Source organism: Oratosquilla oratoria, chromosome 30 (genome assembly GCF_046742065.1).
Source record: "Oratosquilla oratoria isolate Oo_2021 chromosome 30, ASM4674206v1, whole genome shotgun sequence".
Lineage (NCBI taxonomy): Eukaryota > Metazoa > Arthropoda > Malacostraca > Stomatopoda > Squillidae > Oratosquilla > Oratosquilla oratoria.
In genome coordinates, this window is record NC_134806.1 from 31,819,464 (window position 1) to 31,834,229 (window position 14,766).

At 36.4% G+C, this 14,766-nt stretch overlaps 1 protein-coding gene across 10 annotated transcripts in view; it reads right to left on the minus strand.

Moving 5' to 3' along the window:
- Positions 1-14,766, minus strand: part of tutl (immunoglobulin superfamily member turtle) — a 302,646-nt gene that overhangs the window by 254,825 nt on the left and 33,055 nt on the right. For all 10 annotated transcript variants that reach the window (XM_076212759.1, XM_076212758.1, XM_076212755.1 and 7 more), the window contains exon 7: positions 12,388-12,578. In XM_076212759.1, the coding sequence (XP_076068874.1) occupies positions 12,388-12,578 (191 nt within the window). The remainder of the gene's footprint in view (positions 1-12,387; positions 12,579-14,766) is intronic.

Here is a 14,766-nt window from a genome sequence, read left to right on the forward strand (position 1 = left end):
TTTACATATATAGTTTTGCAAATACAAAATAAAAAAATTAAAATACTTTATAAAAGAAGTTTAGAAAAATTTCTTGAAAGGAAACAGTAAATATAGAGAAAATAAACCTTATTCATACAAGTACAGTGCAATGTCGAGTGTTACAGCTGAATATGTATGATACTGAAAGGTATATGTATCATACATACTTTTTGGGTATCATTATACTTCATATGTTTTCATACCTTCTTTTGTCTTAAAATACTGAAATTACTGACACAAGTACCTCTTGGTTTAACTACATAATGGTACTGCTATGCGATTATTGCGATGGACATTACTCTGGTTCTAGAACCGATCTTATCGATACGAGTACAAAACAAGATACAGTTGAACATGTTTGAAACGTGAATTTTTTTTCTACTTTAAATATCCTTATTTCAATAATTCATTGTTAAAAAGTATTGAGGGGAAAAAAGAAGGGGAAAGGAAAAAAGATAATATTATTGCTTTAGTCTACAGTTGAAATCATAATTATCCTACTGTTTGGCAACACAGCAGTGGGAGAAACCACCAAAAAGATGGAGTGATGGAAATGATGCATATGGAACTTGACAGGAATATTACAGCTCCCATGACTGTCAAAAGGTGTAAAATTGAGGTATTTAATTTATGCAAGTAATAATTTGGATGTTTATCGGTCTATGTATAAATTTGAAAGCTAGCATTACACTAGGACGTTTTGGGGGTTTAGTGGAATGACCACGAAGATAAGACGGTGAGTTTTATTACATTTTATAAAATGTGTGTTTTTTTTTTGTTTTTGTTTTTTTATATATATGATTTACTTTTAAGGAGTGTACACTGCATAACACTACAGACTAAACGAAGGCCTTATAAAGTGTAAATTTAACTGGAGTCGAAGTCGGTATATTTTTACCGACTTCGACTCCAATGACACCATAATTGCTTCCGACTCCAACTCCACAGCCCTGTATTAATCCATCTATATTTGTGAAGGACACTTTTAATTTTCTGCTACCTCCATCCTGTTTACTGTTTCCCTTCTGTTTTTTTCTCCTATGAACCATTTCCTCACTTTCAAATCCACTACTCTCCAATAGAATTTCTCTTTATCTGACTCTGTTCTGTTCTCGTTTTTTTCCCTAGCTTCGATTCTTTTTTTTCTCTTCCTCTCTTTCCTCTTTATTCATCTCTCTTTTTATCCATACCTGTTTGTATTGTTCACTTTCTGCTAGTTTTCCTGTTTTTGATAAGATATTATCTGCTGTCATTTGTGACCTGAATTTAATCTTAATTGGTCTGGTCTTGTCTACATTGTATTTCCCAAGCCTATATATTTCTTTAGTTTCTTTCCCTACTTCCTGTTCACCTTCTTGAAATATTATTAGTACCATGTTCACTCTTTCTTTCTCCTCTCTTACTCTTGTAGTTCTATTTGTCTCTTACTATATTCTCCTTCTCTCTCATCACTTTAATAACTGTGTCCTTAGTGTGTTCCTTCATCCGTTGCTTCACTATATCTCTAAATTAAATTTTGCAATTTTCCTGAACCTTTTTCCAACCACTTACCTCTTTTTCTAGACTCTTTATTCTTCTTCTTTAATTCCTCATTGTCACCCTTTACTTCTTTTAAATGTCTTTTTAATTCTATTTCTTTATTTAGGTTTTGGTTCTCCTTCTTTAGTTCTTTCAATTTATGAACTCTTTGCATAATCAGTGCAAGTTGACTAAACCTAACCTCCCACTGTTCATTCATTTATGCTAGTTTTTCCTCTAGACTTGCTAATCAGGGGAGGTTGTCATATCCTCCCTCATTAAATCCATGGAAATAATTATCTTCACCTTCCATTGCTCTGCTCTTATCTATATTTCTAATTTTTACATTTTTAGTAATCTCTTCAACTTCACCTCTATCGTCTGTGCATTGTTTATTGACATTCCTTCTGACTTCTGGGGCCCGTTCCTCCCCTTCCTCATTTCCTTCCATTTTCTTCAGTAATCCCTCCCATTCTGCTTTTTGTTTTCCACCTTCCCACTACACCATGAACTCTCCCTTTCCCTATTAATACAACACAGATACTCCCTTGTCGTTGAATCCATGAAGATTTTTTTTTTTTTTTCGGAGTCCAATCATTGCCATCTCTCTGCCAATCATGTATTTACCTAGTCGTATTTTATGGGAAGGGGAGCTATGCTCGTGGTGCCCTGTCTTCATATCTCGTTTTATCTAGACTGTTTTTAAATTCGTGTATCGTTGTTGCACACACCACATTTTCATCTAACTTGTTCCAAACATCAATTACCCTGTGGGGAAAGCTGTTTTTTTTTCAGGTCTCTTCTATAACTGTCTCTTGATTTTCTTTCCATGTCCTCTTTTATCTCTACTATCCCATTTTATTAGATCCTCTCTATCAATAATTTCTATGCCTTTCATGATTTTGTAAATAGGTATCAAGTCTCCTCTCTCTCTTCTTTGCTCTAATGTCTATAGCTCAAGTTTTGCTAGTCTCTCCTCATATGATAGTTCTGAGAGTGTTGGTGCCAATTTTGTAATTGCTCTTTGTATTCTTTCAAGCTTTGTTATACATTTTTTTGTACTTGGTGACCACATCATCACTGCATATCTTGGTCTTATCAAAGTGACTAGCCGCGAAAGCATGGTAACTGATGTAGAAGTCGGTGAATCTGTTGCAAATAGCAATCACAACTTAGTTAGATTCAAACTCCAAAACAATTTTAGAATAGATACAGTACTTGTGTTTCTAAAATACCCGATTTCAGTAAAGCTCAGTTCACAGGACTACGTCAGGAGCTTCAGCTTACAGATTGGGAGGCAAAATTAAACAAAAGCCCTGTAGATCAGATGTGGGAAATATTTCAAAATACGCTCACTAAGATGATTCAAACTTACATTCCTTTTAAGGACAGACGTCCCCCAAATCAGGCTCGCCCAAAGTGGCTCGACAAAGAAACTGAAAAAAGTATTGCTAAAAAGAGACAGGCTTATAAGAAATATAAGTGCTCGGGTGCATCTAATGACTATGAAAGTTATGTATCAATACAGAGAGATTTAAAAAAGACAATAAGAAAAAGAAAACGACAATACGAAATAAACATCGCTGATAAATCCAAAGAGAATCCCAAAGAATTCTATAGTTACATTAGAGATAAAAAGGTTGTTAGGAATCACATTGGTCCACTATTATCTGCTGACGGTCAACTTGAATATTCAAATGAAGGAATGTGTAATATCTTAAACAATTATTTTAGCTCGGTATTCGTAAACGCAACACCTCAAAGTGAATTCCAAACTGAAACCTGTGAAAAGTCTGGAGTAAACTTACTACGGTAAATATAACAAAAGAAAAAATTAAAAGGTGTATAGACAAACTCAAAGTTAATCAAACACCAGGGCCTGACGGTTGGCATCCAAGAATCTTAATGGAAATGAAAAATGAAATTGTTGTTCCATTAGAAATTATTTTCAAGAAATCCATCATATCCGGAGATGTCCTAAGAGAATGGAAGCTAGCTAACGTTACTCCCATATTAAAAAAAGGTGACATAAAGAAACCAAATAACTATAAGCCTAAAAGTTTGACTTCAATCGTAGGAAAAATAATGGAAACTATCATCAGAGATGCTATCGAACATCATTTAGAAAGTAACCGTTTGATAAATGATAGCCAGCATGGTTTCAGACGGAAACGTTCTTGCGTGACTAACTTAATCGAATTCTACAACACAGTTATCTCGAATTATGACAAAAGAAACAATATAATTTAATATATCTAGACTTTGCAAAAGCTTTTGATACTGTCCCACACGAAAGACTACTTACTAAATTAGCTTTGCATGGAATAAGTGGTAGCCTATTAGGTTGGACTAGTAATTGGTTGAATGGTCGAAAACAGAGAGTTGTTTTAAATGGAAAAACTTCTGGATGGAAAAGTGTTGCAAGTGGAGTTCCTCAGGGTTCCGTTCTTGGGCCACTTCTACTCATAGTACTGTATATATAAATGATATAGACCATGGACTAAAATCTACTGTTTCCAAATTTGCTGATGATACAAAACTGTGTGGAGTGGCAAATGATCACTCAAACCAATAACATATTCAAGAAGATTTAGATAAATTACAGCAATGGTCTGAAAAGTGGCTAATGAAATTTAACACAAGTAAATGCAAGGTAATGCACATAGGTAAAAATAACAGTAGGTACAATTACAAGTTATTTGGAAATTCGTTAACAAAAGTGGATAGTGAAAAAGATCTCGGCATAATTATCAGTAACGACCTCAAATCATCCAAGCAGTGTATTTCAGCCTCTGAGAAAGCAAATAAGATTCTGGGACTGATTGCGCGATCTTTTGATTTCAAAAGTCCATCACTCATTAACAAGCTATATAAATCGTTAGTTCGTCCACATTTGGAATATGCTGTTTCCATATGATCACCGAATCTCATTAAAGACAGTGACAGACTGGAAAAAGTACAATGGCGAGCCACAAAACTGATTCCAAATATCAAAAATAAATCATACAAAAATCGACTAAAACACATGAATCTGTTTTCCCTAAAAAAGCGTAGACTCAGAGGTGACTTGATACAGGTCTTTAAGATTTTAAAGGGAATTGACAACATCAAAAGTGACAAAATTTTCACATTGAATGAAAATCAGACAAGAAACAATGGTCTCAAACTGTCCGGAAATAGATTCAATTTGGAAGTAGGTAGAAACAACTTTGCCAACCGTGTAGTTAATGAATGGAATAAACTTCCTGCACAGGTAGTACAATGTAGTTCAGTTCGAAGCTTTAAGAATCATTTAGATAAATACCTAAGTAAGATGCTGTAATGATTATAATTTATCTTATATTATTTGTTTTTGTTTTGTTATCATTTGTCTGTCTGATTTTCATTTATTATTAGTTATATGTCAATTTATTATTTACTATTTACCTGTTTGTTTATTATTTAACTATACCTATGCATTTATTTATTTTATTTGTTATTTACATTGTTATAGTTTTTATTTATTATTTTATTATTGATATGATTTTTTTTTCGCATCCAACCTAAATATGGATCAAAAGGTCTCCTGTCGGCATGCTCCGCCTTTGTAATCCTTTTCTTCACCTTTTCTTTATCCAGGCGTGTAAATGCCACTTTGATCGTTCTTATTATATTGTAAGTTTCTCCAAAAATTTTGTATATATGTTTCTCAGGGGACAATATAATTATTCATAAAAATGACTCCTAGGTCCTTCTCATTTTCTACTTTTTTAATTTCTTCCTCTCCCAATTTACATGATTCCACTATTCTTTCTTTGCTTCTTCCAAATTCCATTATACTACAGTTCTTAATATTGAATTCCATCACTCTGCAGTGACTCACAATCTTCCACAGTGTTCACTTTTTTCAACAATTCTTCACTGTCTGCAAAGCTCATATAACTTTTAATTCCTTTATCCATATCATTAATATATATAGCAAACATTATTGAGGCCAGAACTGTTCCTTGTGGAACTCCACTATTTATTTCATCTCAATTAGAATGTTTATCTCTTATCACCCCTCTCATTTTTCTTTCATTCAAGAAGTCTTCCATCCACTTCAGCAGTTTGACCTTTATTCCTCGTGCAGTTTCTAATTTCTTTAGCAATTTCTTATGTGGCACCTTATCAAAAGCTTTTTTCAGGTCTAGAAATGCACAATCATCCCATCCATCTCTTTCTTGAAATATTACATCTATTAGCCTTAAATAGAAACATATTAAGTTTGTGATGCATGATCATCCTTGTCTAAATTGAAATTGCTTTGGATTTAGTACTTTATTTTTTTCCAAATGCCTTACCCATCTAATTTTGATAATTCCTACACAAATTTTAGCTGTCGTACTTGTAAGAGAGACTGGTCTATAGTTAGTAGGGTCTTCCTTGTTTCCCCCTTTATATATTGGTACTATATTTGCTCTTTTCCAATCTTCTGGAACTCTTCCTTCTTTCAATGAACTCCTTATTAGACTATGTATTTTGTCTGTTCATTCCTGCATTCTCTCAAAATCCAGTTTGCCATTTCATATGGTCCATGCAATTTTCTGACATCAAGATTACTCAAGTGATTAATTATTTCATTCCTTGTTACTTCTATCTCTTCCATAGGGGGGACTTTCTCCTCCCACTCAACATCTCTAAGTTGTATGTTCTCCCTCATAAACACCGATTTAAAATGCTTGTTCATAATGTCTGCCATTTCTATTTCCTCTGTGCATTCAACTCCTCCTTGTCGTAATTTCTCTAATTATTGTTTGTTTTTCAGTTTGTTGTTTACAAATCTATAAAATATTTTTTTGTTGATCTTTACATTTTTCTATGACATCTTTTTCATATTTTCTCTTTTCTTCACTGCACACTTGTACATACTGATTTCTATAACTAGGATATATTTTCCATTTTTCAGGTCTTTTGTCTTCCATTTTATCCAAGCTTTATCCGTTTTGTCTTTAAACTCCCTACATCTTTCGTTGTACCAATAGTCTACATATCCTTTTTCTTGTTTTTGTCTTGGAACATACTTTTCCACTCTATCAATTTTTGTCAATATATTCCATTTTTGTTTTATTGTTGTTTCCTCCTTGTGTATCCTTTCCCAGTCTGCTTTTTGAAAGAATTTTCTTATTTTATCAAAAATTATTTTTACATACATCAATATTCCCTTTCTATATTGTTAATTTTTTTCCATGTATTTTTCCTCATTTAGTTCCAGTTCAACCAATATATGATCACTTTTACTTATTGGTGTCTTATATTCAATCTTGTCCATTATATCAGGTTCTGATGTGATTATTAGGTCCAGTCCTGATGATTCTTCCTTATTTCTATACCTAGTATTCCCTTGTATCCATTGTGTCATTGTATGTTCTATAACCATATCAAGTAGTACACTTTCCCATAAGTCGTCTCCACCCTTCACTGTCATCTCTTCCCAGCAGATTTCTTTACAATTAAAGTCCCCCATTATAACTATTCTTCGTTTATCTTCCATTATCTTATCCAGTGTTATCCTTGTGTCTTCTAACATATTTTTGTGTTCTCTCTCTTCCCACAAAGCCGTTTTAATAAGGAGGCACATAATTTACCACAAACTTCATGCTCTTCCCTTCCCTGTCCTCCATTTCCATCATATTCATCTCTACTCTATTCTTTCCATATGTGACATTCCTCACATTTATATCCTTCTTAGTCAGGAACATAACTCCACCCCCTTGTTTTACCTCTCTTTTTTTAATCCAATAATTATATGCACCATGTCCCACACTGTTGGGTGGTAGTGGACCTTTCAATTTTGTCTCAACAATTCCTAGTATGTCCGGTTCTTTTTCCATCAGGTAATCATTCAGTTCATTCAAGCCTGTTAACCCCTTCCATACGGTGCCGCATACGTAGGCGGCATGAGGAGCAAGTGGATATGCGAGGCTGCCATATCGGCGTCTTGATTATATTTATTGTAGTTGCCCCTGCGTAATGACATACTCTCTAAACTGTCTTCATCACATTTTCTATGGTTATCAAAATTCACGGGTGAGAGAACGATCGATATAAGCGGTGACTATAGTTTATGATGCAAGTATTATTACGACACATCGTACGTCTGACAGCTAATGCTGCCCGCGAGATTTTGGCCCAGAGTGAAGAGATTAAGCCATCTATATTTGTGTAAGACAGTTTTAATTTTCTGCTACCTCCATCATGTTTTGTTTCCCTTCTGTTTTTCTCTGCTATGAATCCATTATAACTGTTCTTCCTTCATCTTCCATTATTTTATTTAGTGTTATCCTTGTGTCTTCTAACATATTTTTGTGTTCTCTCTCTTTCCATGAAGCCGTTTCAGGAGGCACATATTTTACCATAAACTTCCTGCTCTTCCCATCCGTGTCCTCCACTTCCTTCATAATCATCTGTACTCTATTCTTTCCATACGTGACATTCCTCAAATTTATATCCTTCTTAGTCAGGATCATAACTCCAACCCCTTGTTTTACCTCTCTTTTTCTAATCCAATAATTATATGCACCATGTCCTACACTGTTGGGTGGTAGTGGACCTTTCAATTTTGTCTCTACAATTCCCAGTATGTCCGGTTCTTTTTCCTTCAGGTAATCATTCAGTTCATTCATGCCTATTATTAAGCCATCTATATTTGTGTAAGACACTTTTAATTTTCTGCTACTTCCATCCTGTTTTCTGTTTCCCTTCTGTTTTTCTCTGCTATGAACCATTTCCTCATTTTCATATCCACTACTCTACAATAGAATTTCTCTTTGACTCTGTTCTGATCTCGTTTTTTCCCTTAGGTTCTATTCTTTTTGTTTTCTCATCCTCTCTTTCCTCTTTATTCATTTCTCTTTTCATCCATACCTGTTTATATAGATCACTTTTTGGTAATTTCCCTGTTTTTGCTAAGATATTCTTTGCTGTCATTTGTGACCTGAATTTAACCTAAATCATACCATCCATATTTGTATATGCCACTTTTAATTTTTTCTTTTCTTCTCTTTTTTGGTTTAGGTTTCCATTTTTTTGATGTACCATTTTCTTGTGGCAGGATCGGAGGAGGGATTGAGGAAGTTGGTGACAGAGTTTGGGAGAGTATGTGATAGAAGAAAGCTAAAGATAAATGTGGGTAAAAGTAAGGTGATGAGATGTACAAGGGGTGAAAGTGGCAGTAAACTGGAAGTGAGCATTAAGGGAGAGCGACTGGAGGAAGTGGATAGTTTTAGATACTTGGGTGCAAATGTGGCAGGAAAAGGTGGAGTGAAGGTGGAGGTAGAATGTAGATTGAGAGAAGCGAGTAAATGCCTTGGTGGATTAAAGAGTGTAATGAGGAATAGACATTTGGGAATGGATGCTAAGAGGAGACTGTATGAAGGAGTGATTGTGCCAACAGCACTGTATGGGGCAGAAACATGGAACATAAGAGAGGAGGAGAGAAGGAGTTTGAATGTGTTTGAGATGAGGTGTCTGAGAAGTATGATAGGGGTTACTAGGCTAGATAGAGTGAGAAATGAGGAGGTGAGGAGGAGAACAGGGGTGGAAAGGGAGTTGGGTGATAGAGTGGATGAAAGAATATTAGGATGGTTTGGACACATGGAAAGAATGAGTGAAGAAAGACTAGTAAAAGAGGTATGGAAGGCAGATGTGGAGGGAGTGAACATGAGGGGATGTCCTAGGATGAGGTGGATGGATGGGGTGAAGGGGGCTTTGGGGAAGAGGGGAATGTCTGTTGAGGAGGGAAGGGAGAGGACAGAAGACAGGAGTGAATGGAGAATGGTTGTATATGGAGGATGTTGTGATGCATGAGGTGGAAGTAGTATGGGGGGTGAGGTAGTATGTGTGAACAAAATTTGACGCAGCCCGAAGGGATTTCTCCCCGTCTTCTCCTTTTATGCAATGGGGGGATGGAGAGGGGGGGTCGCCGATTTAATGAAGCGGCCTTGCTGTGGATGTGCTGTGTCTTGCGACACTGCTTCTGACCAAGGGCAGTGGACAAGGTGCAGGGATGACCCATCATTCAGGAGGTGCTAAGATAAGAGGGAGGGTGGAGGGGTGTGGAGTGTATTCAGGGATGGAATGGGTGGGAATGTTTTTATACCTTTTCCTTTTTGGCTACCTCCCTTGAAAGGGGGAAAAAGCCTTGGTATATGTATGTACCATTTTCTCAGTCTCAGATCCAGCACTCTCTCTCTCTCTAAAAAAAAAAAAAATAAAAAAAAATAAATAAATAAATAAATAAATAAAAAAAATCGTTTTTTTCCGTCTGTTCTTTTCTCGTTTTTTTCCTTGGCTTCACTTCTCAGTTCCCTATCTTTCTCTAATTCCTCTGCATTCATTTCCTTTTTTATACATACATTTTTGTATTTTTCACTGTTTGCTAGTTTTATCGCTTTTGATAGTACTGCTATCATTTGTGTTCTTAGTTTGATTTTCATTAGTCTGTGGTTTTTTTCTTTTGTGTAAGAGGCCAGTAGGTTGAGGTAGACAAATAGATAGAGGGGTAAGATTAATTTTATGACTTGGATGTTTTGAAACAATGGCCGAGAGGAAGTTGCAGAATTGCATATTCTCACCTACCATCCAATATTTGTAAACACAAGCTAGGGTATTGATAGAGGTGCTGATGTGATGAAATGTAAACACTAAGCCACTCAAGCTTGTAACAGAAGTGCTTGCATAAGCAGTATTGCTTGAGACAGTATAACAGCCTTTCAGATTGGAGAAAAGGGTGGAGAAGGAGAGAAATTATTGGTGCACGGTGGTAAAGTCATGCCCTTAAAGGGTGGCACTTAACCACTTCCATACGGTGACGCCTACGTAGGCGGCATGAGGAGCAAGTGGGTACTCAATGATGCCGACGTTGGCATCTTGATTATATTTATTGTAGTCGTACCTACTTAATTTCCATTCTCTCTAAACTGGCTTCATCAATTTTCTATGGTTATCAAAATACACGGGTGAAAGAGAACGAACGATTGAGCACTGACTTTATTTTTTATAGTGCGATTATTACGACGCAACATCGTATGTCGGGCAGCTAATGCTGCCAGACGTGCGATGTGCCCCGGAGTGAAGAGGTTAATTGTAACCTTCAAAGTTATTGGATGAATTAAATAGTGACGTCGAAGCAGACTTGGCTTGGTGGGTGTACAAGGATCCCAGGCAGGAATCCTATGGTGTACTTGCTCAACTAAGTTGTAGAAGTGTAATTTATTCAGAAGAAAAGAGAAAGAAAAATACATTTAATTCACCTTCAAACTGATTAATGGAATTTGTCTAAAGCTTACATTAAGGAAGAGGCATGGGGCCTACAGATGAATAATGTACTAATATGAAGTGAAGAAAATTGTAAGTGACTGTGGACTTACTGAAAGTGTTAGTAGCAGCAGAACTAACATTTTGAGTATGTATTCATCCTGTGTATGTCATCGATTTCTGTATCTAAATTCTGTCCTTCTTGAACCACTTTTAGAATCTCCTTCACAATTTCTTTCTCTTACTTTTCTCTTTGGTATTTGTGTACATTGTGTTTTTCATTTATACCATAAACCACAATGCATTTCTTTTTGTCCACTGTGTCTCTCACCCAATTTTCCTTTTCTTTAATCACCTTGATCACTGTTTCCTTTGCATTCTCTTCCACCTGCTGCTGTACTATTTCTTTGAATGAGAGTTTTTGACTTTCACATTCCTTTTTCCAATGATTTTTTGTGTGTGTGTGTGGGAAAGGACCATACTACACAGACAATCCAAAATTTCTTCCCAGAGATCTGTGGGATAGCCCCAAGGACTGTTGCCACTAAATGAAACTTGAGGCAACAATTAATCAATTACTTCACAGAAGATTAATGTTGAAGTTGGAAACCATAAGATATGAAGTAAATATCCTGGAATGGATTAAGTATTTCCCTAAAGATACACCTATGAGAATGTGAGTATAGGATGAGATGTCAGACTAGTGTGGGGCCACACAGGGCTTGGTGTGGACACCTGTATGTTCTTAACATTCATCATTGACATGATGGATCAAGTAAACAACTATAATAGCCTATTCAGTAATGACACTAAGATCATGAAAAGTGAAGAGAACTACAAACTGCTACAGAAAGATCTAGACAACATTCATAAATGGAACCCAAAATGGAAGATGAAAAAAAAGCACATGATAAGCATATGCATGTGTCTACTAAAGAGTAATAAGGAAATAGTGTTGGCAAGGGACCAACAGATACCTGCAATAGTGGTCCTCTGAGATGGACATCACAGAGAATCATCCCCCTACTGCCAATCTTGAAACTCATCAACACCCTAATCTCTTTTTGAAAGTGAAGCCCCATGGAACTAGCACTTGGTCTCTGAACCAGGCCCAAGACCTCTATCAACCTCAACCATCTTCTCTCTTTTCACACAAGGAGAGCTGACAATCAGTGACTGTTTCCCACCCCTTCCATCTACTGGCCAATAACATACAGAGCAATATCAATATTACTTCTTCCCACAGAGATCTGTGAATGAACAGCCCTCATATAAGAAAGCCTGAGGACAAATGTTGGTTACTATGGAGCTGCACATTTCCTATCAGTGAAACTCATCGCAATAGTTACTATTACTGTTAGCAAACTTTTAAGTCAATACAACAAAGGCCACAGTCCATTATTTCTTCCTACTGAGATTTATGAATGAAGAGCCCTCATATAATAAAGCTTGAGGACTAATGTTGGTTACTGTGGAGCTGTAAATTTCCTATCAGTGAAACCCATGGTAATAGTTATTATTACTGTTAGCAATAACTTTCAAGTCAGTAAGTTGTCTACAGCCTTAACTCACTCTGGTGAAGAGCAGGGAGCCATTATTGAGCTTTAAGACTCCATCCTCATTCTCAGGATCATAGAGGCGTTTATCCTTGATCCAAGTGACAAACTGTAACTTAGGATTGCTTTTTATGAAGCACTTCACAATGCCTTCCTGACGAAAGGGCAGGTACTGGACTGTTGGGGTGAAGGTCACTCGGGCAGGATCTGCAGGACAAGCATGTTTAAAAAATAACATTAAAGATGTATCAATACATTTATGCAATAAATATCTGTAGCTTCTCTAAGGTACACATATGGATATTGGTATGCAAACACATTTTTTCATTTTTATTTCATGTACATGATAATAGTACTACATAACTAGTAACTTCAAAGTTTTTAAAGCAATATGGTAATATAGAAAATTTTATTTCATGCCTTTCATGGCAAATCACCAACAGATTACTTATAGTTTCTACACTCTAATTAAGCAACCCTAAAATGTGGCAGACTCATCTACAATCAGTTCCTTGCCCCTGGTCTCTCTTAGAGATAAATTGCAGCCATCAGGTAACTGGCAACCATCTCCAGGTGGGTCCACAGATCACTCAGCAAAGATATATTTTGCTGCCTAGGCATTTTAGTATGAGGTTTTCTGTGTCTTCTTTGTGGTGGTTTCATCAAGGTCAGTTTGAATCTGTGACCAGGCCTATTCTGTGTTGGTACTGTTTTAATGCTGAATGGTGTCATGAATACAGGTGTGCCAGTGTGGTTCTCACCAGGTGTGGTTGTTTTTTTTTCTGAAGAGCTGTCTGGAGGGTGTTGTTGAAGTAATGAGTTTGGTGGTCTGTCTTGATGGGTTTGTTTAGTGATCTGAGACTATATTTCTGTATGGCATATATGATAGTTGTTACAGATGTTTGAGTACTATTACATAAGAACATAAGAATGAAGGAGACTACAAGAGACCATAAGTAGGAGAGAATCCAAACTCAGAGTATGGGATCCAATGTATTTAATGTTTCGCCCAGCAGGGTTTCTTCAAAATTAACATAGTGGACAAACATCTGACTCCTTATATAACCCAAGCTTGCGGGGAGAAACGAACATGAAACTGGTGTAAACACAATTTGTGTATATTGCTTGTTACTTTTTTATTAAAATTGTTAAAGGTTTATTCATTGTAAAAAATACATTGTTTTGATTTATATTATCAATAAGAGATATAAAAGCAGATTCAAATCACCTACGTTTCATAGTATGGTTTTCATATTTAATAACCTTAGAATTATTCCAGTCAGCATTGTGGCCTGTATCATATCTATGTCTAATAATGGCATTATTCATATTGTAAGTTTTCATATGAGAGGTACAAAGTAAAGAGAAGGGAAGTTAAGCATAAGATAAAGGAAGCAAAGAGGAGAGCAGATGTGAAATGGGGTAAGAGTATGACAGAAACATTTGAAAGTAATAAAAAGATGTTTTGGAAGGAAATTAAAAGAAGAATAGGAGGCAAATCAAGTAGAAAAGAAAAGGTAAAAGGTGCAGATGAAGAGATGATAATGGAAGAGAAGGCAGTGAGAGGAAGGTGGGCAGAGTATTTTAGGGAGTTGCTAAATGTGAAGGAGGATAGGAAGGGAAAGGTAGGTGCTGTGGGAAGTGCTATGAAAAAGAGAGTGGTGAGTGAGGAAAATGAAGGAGAAATAGGGAAGGATGAAGTGAAAGCAGCTGTTAAGATGATGAGAGCAGGTAAGGCACCTGAGTTGGATGGATGCCATGCAGAATGTCTGAAGAAAGGAAGTACAGTTATAGTGGACTGGCTGGTGAGGTTATTTAATGTTTGTTTATAAGAGGGTAGAGTGCCGGAGGACTGGAGGAGTGCCTGTATAGTTCCGCTTTACAAGGGAAAGGGGGACAAGTGTGAGTGTAGTAGTTTCAGAGGGATCAGCTTGTTGAGTGTAGTTGGGAAGGCTTATGGGAGGGTCTTGATTGAGAGGATTAGGAGAGGAACAGAGGGAGTAATTGGTGAGGAACAGTATGGATTTAGGACAGGTAGAGGTTGTGTAGATCAGATTTTTGTGGTAAGACAGATATGTGAGAAAGCTATAGGAAAAGGTAAGGATATTTTTTTTAGCTTTTATGGATCTGGAAAAGGCTTACGACTGGGTAGACAGGAATTCACTGTGGGAGGTACTGCAGATATATGGGATAGGAGGAAAGCTGTTAAGAGCAGTCAAGAGTTTTTATGAGAGTAGTAGAGCTTGTGTTAGGATTAGAAATGGAGAGAGTGAATGGTTTGAGGCAAATGTGGGACTTCGTCAGGGATGTGTTAAGTCACCCTGGCTGTTCAATCTTAACATGGATGGGGTGGTGCGAGACGTGAATGCAAGGTTAGTGGGTCAGGGGTTGGAAA